The sequence below is a fragment of the Salmo trutta genome, chromosome 13 (genome assembly GCF_901001165.1).
Source record: "Salmo trutta chromosome 13, fSalTru1.1, whole genome shotgun sequence".
NCBI lineage: Eukaryota > Metazoa > Chordata > Actinopteri > Salmoniformes > Salmonidae > Salmo > Salmo trutta.
In genome coordinates, this window is record NC_042969.1 from 4,047,306 (window position 1) to 4,074,595 (window position 27,290).

A 27,290-nucleotide genomic window follows, 5' to 3' on the forward strand; every position below is an offset into this window, starting at 1 on the left:
AGTCACTTTATTTATAGTTACGTACCTCGTACCCCTGCACATCAAATAGGTACTGGTATCCCATGTAACATTATATAGCAAAGTTATCGTTACTCACAGTGTATTTATTATGACTTTTATTATTACTTTTCAACTTTTTCTCTATTTTCTTTCTCTATGCATTGTTGGGAAGGGCCCGTAGGTAAGTATTTCACTTTTAGTCTACCCCTGTTGTTTACGAAACACGTGACAAAAACAGTTCATTTGATTAGATTCGAACCTGATAATTAAACAATATGGCACGCATGCGCGCACACACCTCACTTCATTGGATACCTTCTGTTCAAGTGTTTGGTAGCAGCAATGTTGAGAAGTAGCTACGATAAAGATCAAGGCATCATCTAAAGTTATCACAGCCAGAGGAAACAGAATTATCTGTCATCCAATCAGAACTCTGGGGAAGTTCTGTTCCGACTGTATAGTTCTTCTCACGCTAGCTCGAGGTCATTTTAATAATTGAAGGCTATATCAAGCCTCTCTGTAAAGGTAAACCATGGGATTAAGTAAAGTCAAGCCTTATATCAACATTAAAACTGTTCATTAAAATGTATTGTGTTCTATGAATATCCCTAGATATTGGTTCTCTTCGGCAGCAGAATTGGCATCTTAAAATGCAAATATTTGGATGTGGGTTGTGTGTGATATGTACCACATAACACCAGTTTACAATGCAAAGTGCTCATTTAGGCTAATACCATTCAATATTAAAAAACATCAGCAATATCCCACCGTGGCCACACACATACCATGCACTGGCATGCATATGTACTGTACATAACACTTTTGGTATAATGTATACAAGTGTTCATCATCATCATGATCAGCATGTAGTGGCAGCCCCTGACATGTCCATGACGACACTGTATTCAAGTATTCTATTGTGTTTCTCAGTTACGCTGAAATATCTGTGTTGCTCTCGACAACCCCCATTCTGTCACATCTCTGGGGAGCAGAGGTGCTGTTGTGATAACATTCTGTACGTCTGATGATATCTGATTGGAAGTCTGCTATTGGTCAACAACTCCGATTTTGAATTCTAACAGGTCATATGGTTATACATTGGTCTTAGATGAATTGTCTCTCTCTTGTTCATGTCCTGATTTGGTGAGGTAACTACACTGTCTCTCTCTAGCTCCTCCTCATGGACCTCTTGTGGCATGGTCTTTAGGACCTTGACTTCTCTCTCTAGCGCCTCCCCATGGACCTCTTGTGGCATGGTCTTTAGGACCTTGACTTCTCTCTCTAGCGCCTCCCCATGGACCTCTTGTGGCATGGTCTTTCGGACCTTGACTTCTCTCTCTAGCGCCTCCCCATGGACCTCTTGTGGCATGGTCTTTCAGACCTTGACTTCTCTCTCTCTCTCTCTCTCTCCCTCTTCGATCATGCCTGGAATAATGCCAGTAATAACTAGAAACTTATGGTTTAGCCGTGAATTGATTCAGTTTGCAATTTAAATCTACTCGCATTGATCATTCAATTCTCAGACATTTCTATTCCTATAGCCTATTCCTCAACAGTCCTGCTTGCACATTGCTGAATTGTCTTTATGGAGTCAGATAATATTTTAATAGACTTTGCATAGTCTTATTATGGGTTGCATGCAAAGTACATGTGTATATATATACACACACACATACACACACAAGATATTACCGACTACATCATCACCACTATCATCATCATCATGTAACGTCCTGTCCCTCACTCCCAGCTCTGCGGTGAAGTTCCCCTAGGTACAGACATAGGATCAGGTTTCCCTTCCCCCCCAATCCTAACCTTAACCATTCATGGGGAGAATCCCAAACTGACACAAGGGTCTGGGGGGGCAACACCCCACTACCCACCTGGAAGACGAGGACCATGCCCACCACCATGGAATACATGTCGTATTTGCCCATCTGCTTGCTGAGGGCCGCGCTCATGACCCTGAGGGCCTCCAGGTACTGCTTGAGCACCTTCTTCCCAATGTTGTTCAGCATCTCTGATGTGTTGCCCTCCACCACAAGCTTCAACCAGTTACCATGGGATTTCTCCGCCACGCGGAACTGCTCGTAGCCCTCCTCTGTGGGCGAGAGAGAGGAGGGAGGGAGGGAGACAATTATGAGAGGAGGGTCGAGGAAAGGAAGGTGTTATGCCAAAGTGTGAGCGATATAAGATGTCAATCAATTTCACATGAACAACAGACTAACTATTATTAGTAGTGGTAGTAGTGGCAAAGGTAGACACACAATAACTAACAGTAGCACCTTGCAAGACGGTGTTGTATCTGTTGTACAGCGGCAATAACACAATAATACACTAATAGTTACCCCTGTGTTAGTAAGAAACCACGGGTAATGATTTACACAAATTTAATTAACGAAACATGCTCAAATCATTTGCGCTGGAGACTTGGAGAAAAGCATAATCGATAACCAATCAACAGTACGTTCACGCCATATAATTTGTACGCAGATTTATAGCTCCATTAGTCCGCTCGTAATTCACTTAAATTCACGTTGCCAACTCATAGCCAGGATATAAAAAAAAATATTTAAAAAATCCATTGAACATTGTTCACTTTTCTGTATTCATTTCATTCAAGCATTTTAATAGCCTTCCAAAATAGCATTTTGGCTATGGCTGGCATGGTAATTGTATAATCATGTAGCCAACGATTATGGATGAAGACCGCCATGAAAATAAAAGAACCGTCATGACCGTTCCAGAATTCCATGACCGTCACAGCTCTAATTTTGGGAACAACAACATTCAAAAGTAGAGTATAATAAAACAACCCTTCGCTTTGTCCAACTGTTCTAGAACGCATACAACTTGATACCCATCGTTTTGCCGGCGCCTCTATCTGAATAATATGAGCATAACTATGATAAATGGACATTGTGATTATGTCAGACACAGGAATGGAGGTGGAAATATAAGAGCATTCAGCCATAGGCATGAATCAAACAATACAAACGGTCCTTGGTCAGAGGATGGCCTTTTTAGGTATCCACAAGATGCCTGAAGTTATTAGCAAATCAAAGATATTAAAAAGACAGTGTAAATGAGAGTGAGAGACATGGGCTGTATACTCGAACGTGAACTGTCATTACACTTTCATCAGTTCATCTCTGATGGACACGAAAAAGTAACAAAGTAATCCGGTTGATGAAGGCGACCCATTGTTGGTTGACAGACATAGAGCCTATAAATATGACATATTTTGAGGAGACTAGCTCTAAAAAGTAGATCATATACAGTATATGTCTCTATTAATTATTTACTAGCTGTACTGCCAAAACTCTACAATTGTATCCCCATCTTACAACAACTGCCACTTCAACAGACACTAACACTGCAGCTAATGTAACCAATTATACTGCTAAACACCAATTACAAAAACAATAAGAACTATTTCATTTACTCAATCAGTTACTGTACACTACACACAGGATCCACCCTATGTCCCGCTTTGATTTCTCAGGTGACAAATTCCTCAAACATAAGCGAAGATGACACGCCATCCATTCATAATGAAACTGTAATTGAATGAATTGATCAAGGGTTAGGAGAGATGACTGCCCTGGCCTGGCATGGACAAGGTTTTTTATTACCTCCCCATCATCTCCTAATACGATTATTACTGGTCTGCTTTGTGTTTTCATTTTTGCCACGGAAAAAAGTATTGAGATACTGTTCTCGTCACAGCCATAATTGATAACGCTCACTATTAATCATTTAATTATTCTGTTATCCCAATTTTGTGAAATGGAAAGTTTATTACAGCATATTTTAATGAAACAATGGTTTAGCTTTAGCTGAATCCACACAAAAAATGATCTAATCATTTGAAAAACAGATATCAAAAGAAGTGGGAGTTGTCAATGAGGCTGAGGGCGGTACTTCACTTGTAGTACAAATAATTCCAACAAGTCGAGGACTTCTTCAATAATCCACTGTCATATTGCTGAGTCATGAAACCATCAGTGTTATTTTTGCCTTCCCACCGAGGTGGCTGGCCAAGTTTTCGGAGAAGGGGATGCTACGGCAATTAGGACAGAAATGAGCCACGTCAGCAAGAACACAAACCTCCTGTTCCCCTCATTCGTAACCTCTGTACCTCCTCCACTCCGGAGAAACAAATAAATAAGCTCAATCAATCAAATACCAACCGCCAGTGAGACAGACGGTTGGAGAAGAAAGAAATTAGATGGGAAAAGCGCTGTATTGCAATAAGAAGTATAGGCTATATAAACTGGCCTGTAACTATTTTAAAGTAACATTATTTCCCTTCAGGAAGAAAGCATGTTTGAACTAGGTCCAACATGTGGGAGTGTACTTCTTGAATCGCACTGTAAGCACTGGTTTTGTTGAGCATGTGAAGAATTCAAACTTTCATCTCCGCAGAGTAAGAATAAAGTGGTTTGTGGTTGTTTCATCTCCTAATCAAAAGGTTTAGATTCCAGCTCCTCTGTTCCATTCGGGTGCACAGAATACAGAGATTCTCTGTATTAGGTTCGGCAAGAATCCAAATGAATATTTAAAAATATGAACATTTAAAAGTAAGTAAAGAGTGCTTTCTTCAATGGTATTCTTCATTGTGCGACTAAAATATCCTCAGAAAAACGTCAAATTTAATGACAGGGTTCTTGAGTTATCTTAGATTAATTCTGACTATTTTGAGGACAAGATGGACAAACAGTACTATTTCCTATTAAAAAAGTTATAGTCTTGTCTCATCGCTGCAACTCCCATACAGACTGGGGAGAGGTGAAGGTCGAAAGCCATGCGTCCTCCGACACACGACCTAACCAAGCCGCACTGCTTCTTGACACAATGTCTGCTTAACCTGGAAGCCAGCCACACCAATGTGTCAGAGGAAACACCGTACACCTGGCGACCATGTCACCGTGCATGCGTCCGGCCCGCCACAGAAGTCGCTAGAGCGCGATTGGACAAGGACATCCCTGCCGGCCAAACCCTCCCCTAACCTGGACAACACTGGGCCAATTGTGCGCCGCCCCATGGGTCTTCCGGTCGCGGCCGGCTGCGACAGAGCCTGGACTCGAACCAGGATCTCTAGTGGCACAGCTAGCAACTGCGATGCAGTGCCACTAGATCACTGCGCCACTATGGAGGCCCCGGACCTGTGGGTTTACTTAATTCTCCGTACTGGCCAATGATTATAAAGGCAATTCTGATCCAACCATAAATTCACACATCGTGCCCCTGGCCTGAGAGGATGGAAGTTCAACATGTAGCTAGATGTAGTAGGTTAATGTTAATGTTAATGTCTACAAAAATCTCTGAAACTGGAAACACTTATCTCCCTCACTAGCTTTAAGCACCAGCTGTCAGAGCAGCTCACAGATCTCTGCACCTGTACATAGCCCATCTTTAATTTAGCCCAAACTACTACCTCTTCCCCTACTGTATTTATTTATTTTGCTCCTTTGCCCCATATTATTTATATTTGAACTTTGAACTTTCTTCAAACTACAAATCTACCATTCCAGTGTTTTTCTTGCCATACTTTATTTACTTTGCCACCATGGCATTTTTTGCCTTTACCTCCCTTATCTCACATCATTTGCTCACATTGTATATAGTCTTATTTTTTTTCTACTGCATCATTGATTGTATGTTGTTTTACTCCATGTGTAACTCTGTGTTTTTGTATGTTGTCGAACTGCTTTGCTTTATCTTGGCCAGGTCGCAATTGTAAATGAGAACTTGTTCTCAACTTGCCTACCTGGTTAAATAAAGGTGAAATAAAAAAATGTTAACTAGCTGGCATGGCGTATCTTTGCCCTTGAAAGGAGGCTAGCGAGCAAGTATTTTAGCCAGGTAGCCTAAGACAACAAAAACTAAAAGTGTGTACTGTATGACAGAGTCATAGACCGTTTAGGCTAAATGAAAGAGGAGGATGGCATTGGCATGTCTCTTTGCAAGTAGGGTGATTCAACATGTTTTTTCTACTTGCAAGCACACACACACACACACACACACACACACACACACACACACACACACACACACACACAGCCACATCGTACATGATTTAGCTTACGTTAAAATACTAAATATTTATTTGGTATCTTTTAGTTGTCACTGTATTTAGACTAAGCATAGGTGATTAGATGATGTTGAAATGTTGAAGTTGAAATGGTGCTGGAATAGTGGAGGCAGCTCCTGTTTTCTTTGTAACTTGCGGTAACTCTCCGTAGTTCTAAATCAATAGTTGTTAAGTACAGTCGTGGCCAAAAGTTTTGAGAATGACACAAATACTAATTTTCACAAAGTCTGCTGCCTCAGTTTGTATGATGGAAATTTGCATATACTCCAGAATGTTATGAAGAGTCATCAGATGAATTGCAATTAATTGCAAAGTGCCTCTTTGCCATGCAAATGAACTGAATCCCCCAAAAACATTTCCACTGCATTTCAGCCCTGCCACAAAAGGACCAGCTGACATCATGTCAGTGATTCTCTCGTTAACACAGGTGTGAGTGTTGACAAGGACAAGGCTGGAGATCACTCTGTCATGCTGATTGAGTTCGAATAACAGACTGGAAGCATCAAAAGAAGGGTGATGCTTGCAATCATTGTTCTTCCTCTGTCATCCATGGTCACCTGCAAGGAAAACACGTGCCGTCATCATTTGCACAAAAAGGGCTTCACAGGCAAGGATATTGCTGCCAGTAAGATTGCACCTAAATCAACCATTTATTGGATCATCAAGAAGTTCAAGGAGAGCGGTTCAATTGTTGTGAAGAAGGCTTCAGGGCGCCCAAGAAAGTCCAGCAAGCGCCAGGACCGTCTCCTAAAGTTGATTCAGCTGCAGGATCGGGGCACCACCAGTACAGAGCTTGCTCAGGAATGGCAGCAGGCATGTGTGAGTGCATCTGCACGCACAGTGAGGCGAAGACTTTTGGAGGATGGCCTGGTGTCAAGAAGGGCAGCAAAGAAGCCACTTCCTTTAGGAAAAACATCAGGGACAGACTTATATTCTGCAAAAGGTACAGGGATTGGACTGCTGAGGACTGGGGTAAAGTCATTTTCTCTGGTGAATCCCCTTTCCGATTGTTTGGGGCATCCGGAAAAAAGCTTGTCCGGTGAAGACAAGGTGAGCGCTACCATCAGTCCTGTGTCATGCCAATAGTAAAGCATCCTAAGACCATTCATGTGTGGGGTTGCTTCTCATCCAAGGGAGTGGGCTTACTCATAATTTTGAGTGAAGAACACAGCCATGAATAAAGAATGGTACCAACACATCCACCGAGAGCAACTTCTCCCAACCATCCAGGAACAGTTTGGTGACGAACAATGCCTTTTCCAGCATGATGGAGCACCTTGCCATAAGGCAAAAGTGATAACTAAGTGGCTCGGGGAACAAAACATCGATATTTTGGGTCCATGGCCAGGAAACTCCCCGGACCTTAATCCCATTGAGAACTTGTGGTCAATCCTCAAGAGGCGGGTGGACAAACAAAAACACACAAATTCTGACAAACTCCAAGCATTGATTATGGGCTGCCATCAGTCAGGATGTGGCCCAGAAGTTAATTGACAGCATCCCAGGGCGGATTGCAGAGGTCTTGAAAAAGAAGGGTCAACACTGCAAATATTGACTCTTTGCATCAACTTCATGTAATTGTAAAATAAAAGCCTTTGACATGTATGAAATGCTTGTAATTATACTTCAGTATTCTATAGTAACATCTGACAAAAATATCTAAAGACACTGAAGCAGCAAACTTTGAGGAAATTAATATTTGTGTCATTCTCAAAACTTTTGGCCACGACTGTAGTACCAAAATGTCGGAAACATCACCTTACTTGACCATGCTGTAGGTAATGTAACTGTTTTCTACATGCAATATGTTTCGTGGACTTCACCGGACAGATGTTGTTCTCCGGTCTTGTAATGAAACGTGTGTTTGAATTCATTCTGCCACTGTGTCATCTTATTGTCTCAGCTTTAGGCCTATATATAACGGCGTCAAGGCATATGAACTAATTATAGAGCAAACAACGCAATTATCACAACACATAGGTTGTAATATGGCTCTTTTTTCCTGGATTGGCTTCCCCCGGTGATTTTACCCACACATCGCTCTTGGTTAGCTAGCTACTGTAGTGACATTATTTTATCACAATGAACAAGTTTTAATGAAGCAGCAAACAACCATCTCTGCCCGGAGTCAGTACAGTATTTAGTCTGCTGGTGTGCTGTGTGTTTAGCTGACCCAACATTACACCGTAACGATTGGAGCTTTGGAAACATGTCTACAACTTCATCAGCAAGCTGTCAAACTGTCGTAAATTAGCGACAACCTACATGCTGTTTATCAGCTCAGTGACCAACATCCTAAGCTAGCGCTAAATACAATTCCATCCCTGTGTTTGTCAGTGAAGCTAGCTAGCAGCAGGCAGGCTACAACAAGCTAAAACCAGCAGATGAAATCACTGGTGACCAACACAATTGCACATAGTTTATGCAGGAGTACAGAGATGTTGTTGTTTTGACAACTTTCTCACTGTCTATCAGACTACACATTTGTGTCTGCCCCGGGGTCCTCACTGCCCGTGTTTCACTGCAAGTGAGTCATGCTACAAGATAGATGCTCACGGATGGATTTTGCATTTTGGAATATTTATAAGTGGCAGTTGGGAGTTGGGAGTGTTCATCGTCTCAATGCTAATTTGGGCCAAAACACTTGCAGACTCGAGTGATCACTATCGAACACAACAGCAAAAACAAATGACCACTCAATAACGTGCTTAGGGGCCAAGTGTTCGGTTTGAGATCAACACTGGTGACACACATCAGTCAGAGGTCACAATCCTGACAAAATCACAATGTCCGCCCCTCCGTGAACGCCCAATCGCACTGAAATATGAACATCTAAAAATGTGCACCAGCATCTTTTTCATTCCAGCACTGTATGTAATTGTTCATGTATGCTCACCTTGAGATGCACATGTGTAAGGTCGAAAGGGGAAAGGGCCGAGCAGCCTCGATAAAGGCACTACTGTGTCAGTCCAATTTGTTCGGCCACACTGTAATTTAGCATACTACAGCGAGTGGTTGAATTTAGGATCAGATTACTTGCTATGTCCTTGGCTGGATGTGACATTTTATTTTTTAAATGTAGCCTTTATTTAACTTGCATGAAGGCTGCCTTAATCAAGGTGACTGACTGGGACAGCAATAACCACAACCTTGCAGAGTTCTCTTTAAGAACAGCCACTCTCTCCAATTGCCCAACTCTCTCTATCAGAGATTTTTCACAGATTAACAAGTCCATATGGTCCTCTGTTCCTTTTACTGAGGAAAAATGAAAAGCCTCTCAAAGGAGGTCCAGTAATTTAAATATGTGATAAAGACAAGAAGAAAAAAAAAAAAGATGAGGTACGCACGCCACTGACTGAATTTAGCATTTTCATCATGTCTTGTCTGTGCTTGTCAAGACATTTGCTGTAGGTGTGAGATGGTTGCTTGTGCAGATGTCGTATATATAGTAAGGACAATCTCACAAGGATGCTTTGCGGTTAATATCTCACAGTTGTAATGGCCAGATTTCACACTCAAGATTTAGGTTCACTGCTTGTAAAGTTGTCCCAGAGTCACTATGGAAACTAGCGAGTAAAAAAATGTAGCTGAATAATCTGTAGTGTAGACAAGGACCTTCCTGGCAGCCATTTTAGATCAAACTCAGAATAGTAATTTAAGGCCTGTGTGAGTTCTCCTTTCTCTTGAGCTACTGTACTGCAATATACATATGTTTTAAATTACAGTTGCAATAAGCGGCCACTGTGATTGATTAGCATGTATTTTTCTACAGTAATGTGCATTCATCATTTAGAGGCCCATGGGGTGACTTAAGACCGGAGTCCCAAAATAAAAGAAGGAAAGAGATGGAGGGGAAAGGGTGTCGGTGAATTGATAGACAGTGACTTGGTTCAAATTATGAACATATATTTATTTAACCTTTATTTAGGCAGGGGAAGTCCCATTGAGGCCATAGTTTCTTTTTTGAGGGAGCCCTGCATGACAAGACCAAGCAATTACACAATCAAGGCAGGAGCATTAGGAAACCCATAAAGAAAAATACAAAACACAAAATCCTAAAAAACAATCTCATTCCTCAGTGAAGTCCTCTACCAACAACCTGAACTTTAGGGTATTCTGAAGATAGTTTCTTCGCACCTCGCTTATGGGACAAAAAGCTGTGATTAAAAGATGATTGGGAAATCTGTGAGGAGGAGAAGATACACTCTTGCTAAAATAATAAGCTGAAGCTGGTATGCTTGATTTATGGTACATCAGTGCCCCAAATTCTCCAGTTCATCTAGGATGATTATTCAAGGTAAATGTGTGTGGAAAACGTTCACAATGCAGTCAGAATACCACTGTAGAGGGAATACAAGCGGATTGACATCCCATCTACTTAGGGCAGTGTTTAACACACATCCCTGGGACACTCGTCTTTTCAGTTTGCTGCAGCTAGCGACTGGAACGAGCTGCAACAAATACTCAAACTGGACAGTTTTATCTCAATCTCTTCATTCAAAGATTCAATCGTGGTCACTCTCACTGACAGTTGTGGCTGCTTTGCGGGATGTATTGTTGTCTCTACCTTCTTGCCCTTTGAGCTGTTGTCTGTGCCAAATAATGTTTGTACCATGTTTTGTGCTGCTACCATGTCGTGTTGCTACCATGTTGTTGTCATGTTGTGTTGCTACCATGCTGTGTTGTCATGTGTTGCTGCCTTGCTATGTTGTTGTCTTAGGTCTCTATGTAGTGTTGTGTTGTCTCATTGGTCTTGATGTGTATTTTGTCCTATATTTATATATTTTTTATTTTTAATCCCAGGCTCCCGTCCCCACAGGAGGCCTTTAGCCTTTTGGTAGGCTGTCAATGTAAATACGAATTTGTTCTTAACTGACTTGCCTTGTTAAATAAAGGTTAAATAAAATAAATGACATTAAATTAACGCACATGCAATAAATGGAGAAATACTGCTCTATGCTATAGTCTGCCAGGTAACACACACAGAGTGTGATTACCCTCTCATGAGGGTGTGGTGTATGTGTTGTTGTAGTCAAATTCCATAATGAATACCTTTCGTCACTGTTAAAATACGTACTTAATGTAAACACAATCTTACACTGTAACTATGTAGAACTGTGTGTGTGTGTGTGCACGTGTGTATGTCTGTGTGTATCTATGTGTCTATTTACACTCCCCTCCATATGCATTTGGACAGTGAAGCTAAACATTATTTGGCCCTAAACTCCAGCATTCTGGATTTGAGACACAATGTTTCATATGAAGCAACAGCACAGAACGTCACATTTTATTTGAAGGTTTTTTCATACATCTGTTTTACAGTTTTTAATGAAAGCACTTTATATATCTAGTACCCACATTTGAAGATGTCATAAGTATTCACTTATAGTGTATATATAGTAGTCAAAAGTTTAGTATTTGGTCCCATATTCCTTGCACACAATGACTACATCCAGCTTTTGCCTTTACAAACTTGTTGGATGATAAAGAAGATCACTCCAGTCATTATTCACCATTCACTTTCTATTGGACAGAACACAACCAAAATAAGCTGCAAATGCATTCAACGAGTCACAAGATTGATGTAGTCATTGCTTGCTCGGAATATGGGACCAAATACAACCCTTCTGACTACTTTAATACACTATAAGTGAACTTTGAACAAATACTTATGTCATCTTCAAATTGGGGGACTAGTTATATAATAGATATATAAGTGTTTTAATTTCTAAACCGTAAAACAGATATGTATGAAAACACACTCAAATAAAATATGACAATCTGTACTGTCGCCTCATATGAAACATTTGATCTCAAATCCAAAATGCAGGAGTATAGAGCCAAACGTAACATTTTTAGCTTCGCTGTCCAAATACATATGGAGGGGAGTGTAGGTGACGTAGCACTCAGTGAAAGAACATGTGTGTCGCTAGAGGGCTTGTTTTGACACAAGCTGCGTTTACACAGACAGTCCAATTCTGATATTTGTCTTTTGACCAATCCCATCAGATCTTTTTCAAAGCAGATCTGATTGGTCAAAAGACCAATTAGTGACAAAAAATATCAGAGTGTGGCTGCCTTTGTAAATGCAGCCACATTCACCAACACAAATCTGCGTTGTGAGACGTGGCTTTGATCGGGTTCAAGTACTCTGACGAGAGACACATGCAAACACAGACATGCCCGCACACACTCTACGGAACTAGATCACAGATCATTCTGAAGTGGGAACCGTACCTCCAATGAATATGGAATATGTTCCTATACTGTAGAGTTGGAACAACCGCAGAGAATCATCAAGGGATTCTGACATGTCAAATAGCGCCTAAATTAACATATTTAGCATGGGGAACCAGAGGAAATCAAACCCACAACCCGGGAGTTGCATGTGAACCACTTTTACCTCTGTACCACTTATTTCTGTACATTTATATTGCACATTTGAGACCACCCTTTTTTTTTAAAATTATGAACCACATAAAAGTGCAGGAGCAATTTTGAAAACTGCGAAGAGAGACTGTCTAAATGACCTATTACAGAACATCCACTGTAATAGACCAAGCACAGGATCCGTGTGCACAAAGCGTCTCAAGAGTAGACAATTGGTCCTAAGTGCTGAGAATAGAGACATTTTACTCCTACTCTTATGGGTAGAAATAAAAGCTAAGCATGAAGCATCTTTGGTGATAAGAGTCCCACCTAGTCAACAGATATTTAGGATAGCTCATGAGCAGTTAGGAGTTACAAGCAGGTCTTGATCATATAAATATGGTGTTGTTAAAATAATGCTTTGATATTTCTACATGATCAACCCATAAATAATGTAGACCTACATGCAACAGTATCTCTTGCGCTTTTTACAATGATTTCAGAAATCAATGGTCATAACCATTACGCTAATAAATAAACATGTTTTTCTTTCAATTATTTAATTGTCTACATCGTGTTATTTCAAGTTATCCATTTGGAGCGCAATATCACATTGTTAAAAAATATGCCTAAATTGGACATGCCTATAAATTGGGCAATTGAAGGAAACCTAGAGCTTATGTTAACTTTGATTGTGTTCAATGAAAATGATAGGCCTTTCAAATGTTGTATGGAACATTATATACAACATTATCGGCAAGTGACTTGATGCCTACTATGCCAAAGCGATTTAGAGTTGTAAAACGGGAGTGACGAGTGTGTTGATATAATGGTAACATTGTCAAAATTCTGCTTTTAACAACCATCAGAATTGTAAAATAAAAAAATTAAAAAGTATGCATGCCAACATATTAGGCAATAATTAAGAACAGGCAAAGTGATCATGTCAGGCGAAAATGACAGTATAACAAACATTTTACCATTGCAATATTTGATGTCCAGTCACATTCACTGTGGCTGTCTAAAGCGTGATACAGAGTTCACAGCTGGCGATGCCTCATCACGATTGGTTATTCCCCATCATTTCAACAATGTCAATGAGAAACATCATTATCTTTCCTTCGCAGTACCTCAAAGTGTCGTGATTACCAGCTGAGATAAACTTCTATGACATAATTTTACTCCTGGCTCAGAGTTTGTCTGAGCAGTGTCTTAACATTATCCTAAAACCTACTCTAAGCTGGGAGGTTTGTTGTCTTAAAAGGGATTCCTAGGACCTTTTCTGAGATGCTTGTGAATACGGGCCCAGACTTCTTCTGTTGTGTCTCACAGCCTCGCTTTGACCTGTATACAACACTCTAAACACAGCAGCCAAGATTGAAATGGAACTACGGGGGCGGTGTGTGTGTGTGTGTGTGTGTGTGTGTGTGTGAGGAAGAACCCCTTAAGGTGGATAATCTTATCCTTTATATTTGTTTCTTTCTTTGACAGTGATTCAGTAAGATAATAGAAGTAGGAGAGTGTAGAACCCTGCAGAGGGGGGCTGTGTGTGTGCAGACAGAGAAAGCGAGAGAGGGGAAAGGAGGGCAGGATTGTCCTCTGGAGAGAGGCAACCAAAGGCAATCTTTGTGACTCAACCCTGTTGAATCCTTTGCGGGTGTCAATACATTTATTTACAGACTTAAAGGATTCCAGGGCCAGATGCTGTGTGTGTGTGTGTGTGTTTGTGTGTGCCCACACCACAAATGGTATGTATGTGCCTAAGCGCCTGTATACTTGCATGTGTTTGTATTAGTAACACACTTGAATTTAGCTACTTGTCCTTGGCTTTTTCTGATTAGCTTTGTACATAGGGACAACTCTGTGGATTTGGGAGTTTGGGAGCTGATTTAACCTTTCTCTGCTCTGATCTGGCACTACCACTGCACTGCACCATTCCCTCTTACCTTTCTCATAGGCTGGCATGCTGTGCTTCAGCAGGCAGCTCAGCTGGTGGCCGTTCAGGTGCAGGAAGCGTAGCTGGTCTCTGAGCGAGGCTTCCTCCACCACGGGCTGGATGAAGCGTCCCACGCTGTTCTGGGAGATGGGCAGGCCCAGACCAAGGGCCAGGGTTGGGGTCAGGTCCACCTGCTCTACTGTTGGTGGCTTCTCCATCCCCACTGGTTATATGGAGTAAAGAGAGGAGATAGATTTAGGGGAGTATCTCAGGACAGAGAAACACATGCCTGCAAGGAGGCACACAGTCTTGTATAAATGACCTTCTGGGGACACACAATTCACTCCCATTCAAAATCATTTGAGAAGTTACAGGGCAGGACATTTGAATCCCTAATCAACCCCTACCATGCCATATTTCTATAATAATTATTGATTTAGTTTGGGTGGCACAACTTAAAATACAACAACAATATATAATTGTATTTTATCAATGCTGTGTCCAGTTTTTCGGTTTGATAAAAGCGCAATCTTAATACTGACAGCTGAGTTGACAGGTCAATCCAGAAGATGAATTCTGCTGTTCTGCTCACGTCTCAGAGGCCCTACAGTACAAGCTACTCTATGAGCCTGTGCATCATTTCTCAGCCAGTCTCTCAAGACAATCTAATTCCGCCTGAAATAAAATCACGTAGATGAGTAGTGATCTCGGAAATAGATGTGGCGTATGAGGAAACAATTATCACATTCACATGGACGGCCACCGACACGTTCGTCACGGAGAGGCGAGATGTTAACGAGCTCCTCTTCACACGGTGTCAAGACGTCACCGCTTCTCACGGTGCGAGAGCTCAGCTGTGAGATGGCGGTGTCTGTGTGTACGTGAAATACGTCATCGTTTCTCACAGTCAGAGCTCAGTTGTGTGAGAGAGAGTATGTGTATGTTTATATATTTACAGTTGAAGTCGGAAGTTTACATACACCTTTGCCAAATACATTTAAACTCAGTTTTTCACAATTCCTGACATTTAATCCAAGTAAAAATGTCCTGTTTTAGGTCAGTTAGGATCACCAATTTATTTTAAGAATGTGAAATGTCAGAATAATAGTAGAGAGAATGATTTATTTCAGCTTTTATTTCTTTCATCACATTCCCAGTGGGTCAGAAGTTTACATGCACTCAATTAGTATTTGGAAGCATTGCCTTTAAATTGTTTACCTTGGGTCAAACGTTTCAGGTAGACTTCCACAAGCTTCCAACAATAAGTTGGGTGAATTTTGGCCATTCCTCCTGACAGAGCTGGTGTAACAGTCAAGTTTGTAGGCGTCCTTGCTCACACACGCTTTTTCAGTTCTGCCCACAAATTTTCTATTGGATTGAGGTCAGGGCTTTGTGATGGCCACTCCAATACCTTGACTTTGTTGTCCTTAAGCCATTTTGCCACAACTTTGGAAGTATGCTTGGGGTCATTGTCCATTTGGAAGACCCATTTGTGACCAAGCTTTAACTTCCTGAATGATGTCTTGAGATGTTGCTTCAATATATTCACATAATTTTCGTTCCACATGATGCCATCTATTTTGTTAAGTGCACCAGTCCCTCCTGCAGTAAGGCACCCTCAAAACATGATGCTGCCACCCCCGTGCTTCACGGTTGGGATGGTGTTCTTCGGCTTGCAAGCCTCCCCCTTTTCCCTCCAAACATAACAATGGTTATTATGGCCAAACATATTATTTTTTTTGTTTCATCAGACCAGAGGACATTTCTCCAAAAAGTACAATCTTTGTCCCCATCTGCAGTTGCAAACCGTAGTCTGGCTTTTTTATGGCGGTTTTGGATCAGTGGCATCTTCCTTGCTGAGGTGCCTTTCAGGTTATGTCGATATAGGACTCGTTTTACTGTGGATATAGATACTGTTGTACCTGTTTCCTCCAGCATCTTCACAAGGGCCTTTGCTGTTGTTCTGGGATTGATTTGCACTTTCCGCACCAAAGTACGTTCATCTCTAGGAGACAGAACGCGTCTCCTTCCTGAGCGGTATGACGGCGGGGTGGTCCCATGGCGTTTATACTTGCGTACTGTTGTTTGTACAGATGAACGTGGTACCTTCACGCGTTTGGAAATTGCTCCCAAGGATGAACCAAGGATGTTTAAAGGCACAGTTTAAAGGCACAGTCAACCCACTGGAATTGTGATACAGTGAATGATAAGTGAAATAATCTGTCTGTAAACAATTGTTGGAAAAATTACTTGTGTCATGCACAAAGTAGATGTCCTAACTGACTTGCCAAAACTATAGTTTGTTAACAAGAAATGTGTGAAGTGGTTGAAAAACGAGTTTCAATGACTCCAACCTAAGTGCACGTAAACTTCTAACTTCAACTGTATTTATCCAGGCGTGTTTGCGTGTGTGGCTCAGGCACTCTGGAGTAGGCCCCTGCTTATCATAAGTGATATTAATCCCCAATCAGGGAAAAAGGAAGAATGTGGCTATGTGAAAACAAATGTAAATGCATATAAAAGGGGTGGACCGAAGCTACGATATTTTCACTATATCGTTATGGAGCCGTGCTGTGATATGGACTTGAACACGGGTGTGAACGTGCCTAGTTGTGCACTGACAGCAAGCCAGACTGAGACCGACAGGCTAAAGGATAACAGGAGAGCCAATGAAAGTGCTTACCTTTCCTCTTGAAGGCAGGGCTGATGAGCACCAGGGGGGTGTTGACCTCATGCGCAGACGAGCCCCCGTGGCTGCCCGTCTCGGACATCCCGTGGTCCCCACACAGCACCAGCAGGTAGGGTAGTGCACCCTCTGTCTCCTGAGGACACATGGGACATAAGCAGACCAAATGTTGACATATGGCCATTTATCAGAAACTTTTAATCCACTGCAATTCACAGTTGGCATATATTCAGTATGTGGCCCATGACATAAGACTGAGTCTGGGGAGGGAAAAACTCTGTCTTCATCAGCCTCAATAGGCTATCCACAGATAATGACAGCCTAAAAGTGCCAGCAGTAGTACTATTGTATCCCTTCGGCAGTTTGTAAGCATAATGGGTTCATATTTTCACATTGTAAAATAATTATTCCGCCTGTGCAGTCAATTCAGGGCTACTTCAATATTCTAGCCACGGACATCTGATCTCTACTCAACTCCCTATGAGGGATTTATCAGGAAGAAAGTGTGGGCTTCAACAGGTAATAGAAACACACAGTCAGCGCAGAAATGGGGGTTGTGGAAATATCTGTTTGAAATAGAAGCCTGCTGCTGGAAGAAGCAGCCTCACCTCATGTCCTCCATTCACTGGAGCAAAACAGGGAGTTTCTAAACAGCGCCTGAGGGGCTAGGCTCACTCTCTCTTCAGGGAATGGAAGTTGGTTAGCTCCGTTTCACTTCAAAGAACCTCTCAGGCACTCTCTTCCAAACGAGCGGGCCTCCTTTAGCAGCGCAAGCTAACAAAAGCCTGAGTCCCTACCAGTTTAGCTGCTCGCCCTAACCAAGCCAGCTATGTTCAAATCAATGGCATTTTAACGCTAAGTGAGCGAGCTACACTCCAAACCTTCCTCCTCCTCATCAGCAGCCTGCATAGCCAGCTACTCTCATGGGTAGTTCATGCTAAAACTGTAATCTACTATAGACTATTATATCCATCTCCTGGTAGATTATACTACCAACAAAAAAAAGCTAACCCTCTCTGAGAGCTGAATCTGTACTGTACAGTATATGCATGAGGAGGCTGAGAGACGTGATCTGGCAAAGTCACCTGCGGCCATTCCAAATATAATTTTGCTGTCATGTGACCATGAATATCAACCACTCGTTGGTACATGCTTTCTTTTTCCCAAAGCCAGTTTCAAACTATCGGGTGGCGGGAAATTCCGACTGCGTCTTCAACAGAAAGTTATTTGGGGTTTTGGGAAACCCATGTCAGGCTCCTCAGAACTCACCAAGTAGCTAGTAAGGAAGCTAATAGCACTGCAGCAGTAAATCCTAGTAATTCAATAAGCCACATTTACACCAAAATGTCTAGGCCTATTCATTAATTTAAGAAGCAATACTGAATCACAACAACAGTATTAACTGCAAATGCAAAGACAGTTGGGCTTTACGTAATAGTCATTTGCGCTGCGCGGAAAAAGGGATACAACTCCAATAGATGAAGTCTGGAGATGAAGAAAGGTGAAGTCGAGGCCTCGAGCCCCCACAACACTTGGCCAACTTTGATTGGTGTTTAAGCAGCGAGTCAGGGACCTGCTCGCCACCAGCACTCTGTGAGGGTTCCTGACTGCCAGGCAATTTGTATTTCTGATGAAACAACTCCAAGGCCTCCTCGAGCGGGGCGCTTAGCATCAGCAGGAGAGCGTCAATCTGCCAGACGTCGGAAGTTGCAGTTGCAGTCTGGTGGAAGGCAAGGAGACAAACGTTGAAAAGTCTGTCAGGAATGAAGATCGATGAACCGCGGGCGAAAAAAGAGTGGCCTTATCACCCTGGATTGGGTTATTCGTTCAGTTGAGTCTTTAAGGAGGTAGAGCAAAAGGAACAGGGGAAAGAGAAAAATGCTCCTTTCCTCCCCTGCACTGAGGCAGCCATTGTGATTTACGATGCGGTACTGCAAGTGTGCTCATTTGTAGCCTACCAAATACATATGTTGCCATGCCTTATTCTGATTGATTTAATGCCAAGCTTCTGGGAGTATTCGACAAATTTTAAATGTTTCACAAAGCGGAATGAACAACATGACACCAACCAATGAAAGACAATTTGTCTTCAACTTTTCACACGGCAAGTTGTGTGGGTGAAGGGGAGTGCAATTTGCAGCATCATTACAGAGTTTAGATCATAACGTGAGAGAGTGATGTCCTAGGAGAATAGGGGCTGACCCCGAGGCAAATTGTGGCAAGAATGAAAAAGGAAAAGGTAAAAGGATGAGGAATGGCCTTGTCCTGCATGTCAACCTCCTATTACCGAGGTCAGCACTCAACAGAGCTTTAAAAATGGGAAGAAAATCAATACTTTTCAAACCAAATGACAAACCTTCTCTGAAGTCTGTGCGTCTTTGCTGAAACGTTGATCGCTCAGGAACCCATAGCGAATGCGCCAGATCAAGACCACTATTGAAAGCTGTAGACTTCATGCCTTTGAATGTCATAGTGACATGAAATGTCATACCAAAATGGATAAATGCATGGAAGTTCTCTGGGTAGTCGCAAAAAGAGGATGTTTTTATGGATTGTTCTGTGGCTTGAAACAGGCTGCTCAAAGTGTTTTGATCACAATTGAAGTTTGAAATATTCTGGTTTCACCTTTTAAAAATGCACAGTATCTGCAGAGACATCCTTTGGGGGTTTTGCAAGGAAAATGTTTTACCTTCCCAAAACAATCATTGATCATATTTTCAAACATCTTCTTTGAGGTCCCCTTAGAGGCCCTAGGTTCTTTCCATGAGTGATGAGAGACCCCTTTATCAGGCCAAGCTTTCTGTGAAGACTATCTACCTTGAAGAGGTTCAGCTTTGACTTTCCAATTCAAGTTCTCAAAATATTTAATTTCAAGTAGTCAAGGTATAGTTTAATTTGTTGATAATAATATGGAGAATGCCTTGCCTCAGTTGTCCAGGAATTGACCCATAGATAATTCTATGGGTGTGTATCTTTAGTGATTCAATACACATATTGATACTTGGGCTTCAATATGATACAGGAACTATGACATACACTTTGGAGCCATTCAATACAATAACATGGTGCACGGACAGTGCAATGTCATTTGGTTTGGCCTAACGGTAATAAACACACCATGAATGTGTTGGGTCATGGATAAGACCAGAGTTAATGTGGGAAAAGTATTGGCCTGTGTGTGTTTGATAAGGGAATGCTCCGCCCTTTCAGATAAGATAGAAACACCAATCACTTGAGGCTGAGAGCAAAGGTTAATTTGACTCTGTGCTTTAGGGACAGACTTATCTTAAATTTATCATTTGACCACAGTACACAGTCAGCTCCAATATGGCCATGTTTTCCTCTTCTCTGGAAGACCACCTCCGCTGCTCTGTCTGTACAGAGATCTACACCTAGCCAGCTGCCAGCCAGCACAACCTCTGCATTTTTTTAAACTTTTATTTAAGCAGGGTCTCTTTCACAAGGGAGCCCTGCATATACAATTTCATAGGAGCAAAAATAAAATAAAATAAAATATAAAACAAGTAAAATCCACCACACCAGAAATTGAAGAAAAACGATTACATTCGTCAATAAGAAGGTCCCCAATCAATCATTTTAATTGCAGGAGCAGCACCAGAACATACAATTGTAATGTATTTTGTAGTTGGTTTCAGCAATGAGGTGCTTTAAAACTAAAAGTGGATTTATCTAGTTCGGTTGAGACTCAAGGAACCTCAAGAGTTACCCAACCTTGTGAACGGGTTTGGTATCTCATGTTTTTATATTTTAACAGCGGAGTTAGGTAAGTCGGAAGCTTGAGTAAACAAAAAGGGAATAACGAAGTGATCTACGGGACTTTAATGAGGACCAGCCAGCCTTTTGATACAGGATGAAGCGGTGAATAATAAAACTGTCACCTGTGGTTTAAATGGGTACTTTGGGATTTTCCCAGAGTCAGATGAACTTGTGGATACCATTTTTATGTCTCTATGTCCATTATGAAGGAAGATAGGGGTAGTTTCGAGAGCCAATGCTAACTAGCGTTAGCTCAATGACTCGGAGTCTATGGGTATCTGCTAGTATGCTCGCAGATACTCATAGACGTCCATGGGTTGACAGATCATTCTCAAACCACCTGTAAGAAGCCTGATCCAGGCCTATTTCATTCAACCTTTGAATGAGAATGTAACGGTCAACAGTGTCAAAGGCCCTGGGAAGGTCTATAAATAAGGCAGCACAATGGTTTTTATTATCTAAGCAATTTAACACATCATCTAGAACAAGCGTAGCAGTTGAAACGGTGCTATGCCCAGGTCTAAAACCAGACTGGTGCACATTAAGAATAAAAAGTTTAAAAAGTTCTTAGCTGAGAGTTGGCCAGGGATTCTAAAACATTTGGAAAGGCAAGATCATTTAGAAATGGGATGGTCGTTATCTAAATCAGAAGGATTTCCTTCTTTATATAGGGGACGAATATGTGTCGCTTTCCAGATCTTAGGGAGAACACCAGAAACAATTGTCAGGTAAAACATATTAGGTTAATGATTCTGGGGCAGAGCACTGCAGTAAGTGTAATGAACACGATGGGAGACAGAGAGATGGTTTCAAGAGCAGGGCGCAGCAGGTGTTTACTTGTAAAGGACCACAGGAGGAGGCAGGTAGCTGGGTCCAGGGGCAGACAGAAAGTCATACACAGGGGGTCCAAAAAGGCAACAGTACAGACAGGGAAAAGGCTAGTAACGTCGTCAGGGAGATCAGGCAATAGGTTGATAACAGGAAATCCGATAGGTTAAAGTACAGGCAGGGAATAAGTAAAAGGAGTAGTTAGTGATGCAGGAAAAAAACTATCATACACGGGAGCTCAGAATAGAAGTGTGTCACAAAACAAACAACACTTCACAATGATAGGGTGTAAAGAACTGAACTAAATAGTGTGTGGTAATGACATACAGGTGTGTGAACAGATGATCAGAATTCAGGTGATTGGGATCTGGGCAGTGAGCTGCGATCTATGTGTTTGAGAGTGTGAGCTGGAAACTGGGCAGGAAAATTAGCTGCATTCAGGGGATCTACGTGTTTGAGAGTGTGCGTTGGAAGCAGACGTTACAGTAAAAAGCAGGGTTCATACACATTTTGACAGATGGAATTTCATGACTTTTCCATGACTAACAATTGGTGGCATTTCTATGTAAGTATAAAAAAGTCCTGTCATAGATATCACGTGGTGTTCCACAAGGTTGGGTCCAGTACTGTTCAGTTTATATACAGTAAAATTCAGAAATGTACATATACCTTAGCCAAATACATTTAAACTCAGTATTTCATGATTCCTGACATTTAATCCTAGTAAAAATTCCCTGCCTAAGGTCAGTTAGGATCACCACTTTATTTTAAGAATGTGAAAAGTCAGAATAATAGTAGAGAGAATGATTTATTCCTATTCCTCCTAACAGAGCTGATGTAACTGAGTCAGGTATGTAGGCGTCCTTGCTCGCACACGCTTTTTCAGTTCTGCCCACAAATTTTCTATAGGATTAAGGTCAGGGCTTTGTGATGGCCACTCCAATACCTTGACTTTATTGTCCTTAAGCCATTTTGCCACAACTTTGGAAGTATGCTTGGGGTCATTGACCATTTGGAAGACCCATTTGCGACCAAGATTTAACTTCCTGACTGATGTCTTGAGATGTTGCTTCAATATATCCACGTAATTTTTCATCCTCATGATGCCATCTGTTTTGTGAAGTGCGTCAGTCCCTCCTGCAGCAAAGCACCCCCACAACATGATGCTGCCACCCCCGTGTTTCACAGTTGGGATGGTGTTCTTCGGCTTGCAAGCCTCCCCCTTTTTCCTCCAAGCATAACAATGGTCATTATGGGCAAACAGTTCTATTTTTGTTTCATCAGACCAGAGGACATTTCTTTAAAAAGTACGATCTTTGTCCCCATGTGCAGTTGCAAACCGTAGTCTGGCTTTTTTAAGGCGGTTTTGGAGCAGTGGCATCTTCCTTGCTGAGCGGCCTTTCAGGTTATGTCGATATAGGACTCGTTTTTACTATGGATATAGATACTTTTGTACCTGTTTCCTCCAGCATCTTCACAAGGTCCTTTGCTGTTGTTCTGGGATTGATTTGCACTTTTCACACCAAAGTACGTTCATCTCTAGGAGTCAGAACGTGTCTCCTTCCTGAGCGGTATGACGGCTGCGTGGTCCCATGGTGATTATACTTGCGTAGTACTGTTTGTACAGATGAGAGGGAAATACTTATTTCCCTCATTAAAATGCAAATCAATTTATAACATTTTTGACATGCGTTTTTCAGGATTTTTTTGTTGTTATTCTGTCCCTCACTGTTCAAATAAACCTACCATTAAAATTATAGACTGATCATTTCTTTGTCTGTGGGCAAACGTACAAAATCAGCAGGGGATCAAATACTTTTTTACCTCACTGTATATCTGTTCCTGGTTCTACATTTTTTGAATGGGGGAATGCTTATTTAAGATGGTAAGGAAAGGACTTTTAAAGAATAACCAGGCATCCTCTGCTGACGGAATGAGGTCAATATCCTTCCAGGATACCCGGGCCAGGTCGATTAGAAAGGCCTGCTTGCTGAAGTGTTTTAGGGAGCGTTTGACAGTGATGAGGGGTGAGCGTTTGACAGTGATGAGGGGTGGTTGTTTGACCGCAGACCCATTACGGCTGCAGGCAATGAGGCAGTGATCGCTGAGATCTTGGTTGAAAACAGCAGAGGTGTATTTGGAGGGCGAGTTAGTTAGGATGATATCTATGAAGGTGCCCGTGTTTACGTATTTGGGGTGGTACCTGGTAGGTTCATTGATAATTTGTGTGAGATTGAGGGCATCTAGATTAGATTGTAGGACGGCCGGGGTGTTAAGCATGTCCCAGTTTAGGTCACCTAACAGTACAAGCTCTGACAATAGATTGGGGGCAATCAATTCACATATGGTGTCCAGGGCACAGCTGGGGTCAGAAGGTGGTCTATAGCAAGTGGCAACGGTGAGAGACTTGTTTTTGGAAAGGTGGATTTTTAAAAGTAGAAGCTTAAACTGTTTGGGCACAGACCTGGATAGTATTACAGAACTCTGCAGGCTATCTCTGCAGTAGATTGCAACGCCGCCCCCTTTGCCAGTTCTATCTTGTCGGAAAATGTTATAGTTAGGGATGGAAATTTCAGGGTTTTTGGTGGCCTTCCTAAGCCAGGTTTCAGATACGGCTAGGACATCCTGGTTGGCAGAGTGTGCTAAAGCAGTGAATAAAACAAACTTAGGGAGGAGGCTTCTAATGTTAACATGCATGAAACCAATGCTTTTACGGTTACAGAAGTCAACAAATGAGAGCGCCTGGGGAATGGGAGCGGAGCTAGGCACTGCAGGGCCTGGATTAACATCTACATCACCAGAGGAACAGAGGAGGAGTAGGATAAGGATACGGCTAAAGGCTATAAGAACTGGTCGTCTAGTGCGTTCAGAACAGAGAGTAAAAAGAGCAGGTTTCTGGGCACGGAAGAGTAGATTCAAAGCATAATGTACAGACAAGGGTATGGTAGGATGTGAATACAGTGGAGGTAAACCTAGGCATTGAGTGACGATGAGAGAGGTATTGTCTCTAGAGACACCAATAAACCAGGTGAGGTCACCGCATGTGTGCGAGGTGGAACAAAAAGGTTAGCTAAGGCATATTGAGCAGGGCTGGAGGCTCTACAGGGAAATAAGACAATAATCACTAACCAAAACAGCAATGGACAAGGCATATTGACATTAGGGAGAGGCATGCGTAGCCGAGTGATCATGGAGTCTAGTGAGTAGCTAGGTGGGCTGGAGACACGGCAGTTCAGACAGCTGGTGGGCCGGGGCTAGCAGGCTAGCAGAAGGGCCTTAGGGGGACGTAGCGACGGAAGAGTCAATTGTAGCCCCCTCGGGCGGTTACGTCGGCAGACCAGTCGTGATGGATCGGCAGGGCTCCGTGTAGTAAAAGGGTCCAGGCCAATTGGCAAAATAGGTATTGTATCCCAAGAAAATTGGCTGACGGACCTCTTCAGCTAACAGTCCGATATGCTCTAGACAGCTAGCGGGCCGCAGCTAGCAGGCTAGCAGATGGGCATTCTGGGGACGTCGCAACAGAGGAGCCTGTTGAAAACCCCCTCGGGTGGATTACGTCGGTAGACCAGTCGTGATGGATCGGCGGGGCTCCGTATCAGCAGTAAAAGGGGTCAAGGCCAACTGTGCGCCGCCCTATGGGACTCCCAATCACGGCCGGTTGTGAGACAGCCTGGATTTGAACCAGGGTGTCTGTAGTGACGCCTCTAGCACTGAGATGCTGGGCGTTTCCCACACATCTGTCAGAGATAGAATCGCCTGTCCGTCCAGCCGCCACTCAGTCTGCAGTCCCACATCGACTGTAGACGCATGGAGAGGAGAGTGGTCAGGAACATAGTCACTGTCCAGCCACCGTGGGTTAACTCTCTGTTCGGCAAAGTGTTTGACCGCACCCAGAGGCGTCTTGGGAGGTGGACCAGCAACCTGTTTGAACACATTCAGAGGATTCTGTGGAGCTGGACCTGCGGTACCAGGGAGAGCAATCTTCTGCTCCGAACCAAGATTAGCTCCAAGGATGCGGCTGACATGGACATGGCTGAGTTTGGGGGGTTTCTAGATTGATGGATATCTAAACCACTAGACGTTGTCATCTGTGAGACTGTGATGCCATTCCTAGCTTAGATGACAAAAATTGTTAATTCTGTTGTAATTATTCCACAGATCATAGTAACACATTTGTTTTAATGATCTAAAACATATTTTCAACGCAGTATTTAGGAGTTGCGTGTACTTTAATTGCTTTATATAAATATACTACTGTACATCCATAAAAAACTATGAAAACAATAATGTACAACAGGAGATCAAGAGGAGACAAACAGTAGAATCAAAACCAACTAAAAAGAATGAGCCACAAACAGTGAATAATCTTTGCTGAACATAGAGGATGAAAAGCAAATCCCAGCATTTTTGTGTGTGTGTGCGTGCATGCCTGTGCTAAGAAGGGATCTGAGAGCCACCAGTCTGGAAATCACATTAAATGAGCTTAGGACAAAAAGTGTTAGAAACCACTGTACTAGGGAATGGAACAGGCAATGGAAAAGGGGATGGAGTCCAATCTGTCACTTTTTTTGCGTGGTTTCATGCATAAGAAAGCATTGTTGGTTAAGGACCCCGCCTAATAAGCAATGCTCAGTCCTGCATAGTGACAGTGCAACACTAATACTGCATGAGAGTGAAAACAATCACACTGGGGGAAATGTGCTGTACGCATCATCACTTCACTAAAAATGGGGAGCAATGTCACCTTGAATTTCAAAGCAAAAATTAAAACATGACATGTTGTCTACAGACTCCGTATTCTCATCGGCTTGTGAAAACAATGCTAATACAGTTGAAGTCGGGAGTTTACATACACCTTAGCCAAATAAATTTAAACTCAGTTTTTCACAATTCCTGACATTTAATCCTAGTAAAAATTCCCTGTCTTAGGTCAGTTAGGATCACCACTTTATTTTAAGATTGTGAAATGTCGGAATAATAGTAGAGAGAATGATTTATTTCAGCTTTTATTTCTTTCATCACATTCGCAGTGGGTGAGAAGTTTACATGCACTCAATTAGTATTTGGTAGCATTGCCTTTAAATTGTTTAACTTGTGTCAAACGTTTCAGGAAGCCTTCCACAAGCTTCCCACAATAAGTTGGGTGAATTTTGGCCATCCCTCCTGACAGAGCTGATGTAACTGACTCAGGTTTGTAGGCCTCCTTGCTCGCACACGCTTTTTCAGTTCTGCCCACAAGTTATGCCCAGGGCTGTGTGATAGCCACTCCAATTCCTTGACTTTGTTGTCCTTCAGCCATTTTGCCACAACTTTGGAAGTATGCTTGGGGTCATTGTCCATTTGGAAGACCCATTTGCGACCAAGCTTTAACTTCCCGAATGATGACTTGAGATGTCGCTTGAATATATCCACATAATTTTCCTTCTCGTGATGCCATCTATTTTGTGAAATGCACCAGTCCCTCCTGCAGAAAAGCACCCCCACAACGGTTGGGATGGTGTTCTTCAGCTTGCAAGCCTCCCCCTTTTTCCTACAAACATAACGATGGTCATTATGGCCAAACAGTTCTATTTTTGTTTCATCAGACCAGAGGACAT

General features: G+C 42.2%; 1 protein-coding gene across 1 annotated transcript in view; it reads right to left on the reverse strand.

Moving 5' to 3' along the window:
* The window catches only part of LOC115204996 (GPI ethanolamine phosphate transferase 2-like), a 97,735-nt gene that overhangs the window by 32,053 nt on the left and 38,392 nt on the right, over nucleotides 1-27,290 (reverse strand). The window contains exons 5-7 of the mRNA XM_029770567.1: nucleotides 17,086-17,224; nucleotides 14,413-14,625; nucleotides 1,884-2,101 (exon numbers count right to left, since the gene is read on the reverse strand). Coding sequence (XP_029626427.1) covers nucleotides 1,884-2,101; nucleotides 14,413-14,625; nucleotides 17,086-17,224 — 570 coding nt within the window. The remainder of the gene's footprint in view (nucleotides 1-1,883; nucleotides 2,102-14,412; nucleotides 14,626-17,085; nucleotides 17,225-27,290) is intronic.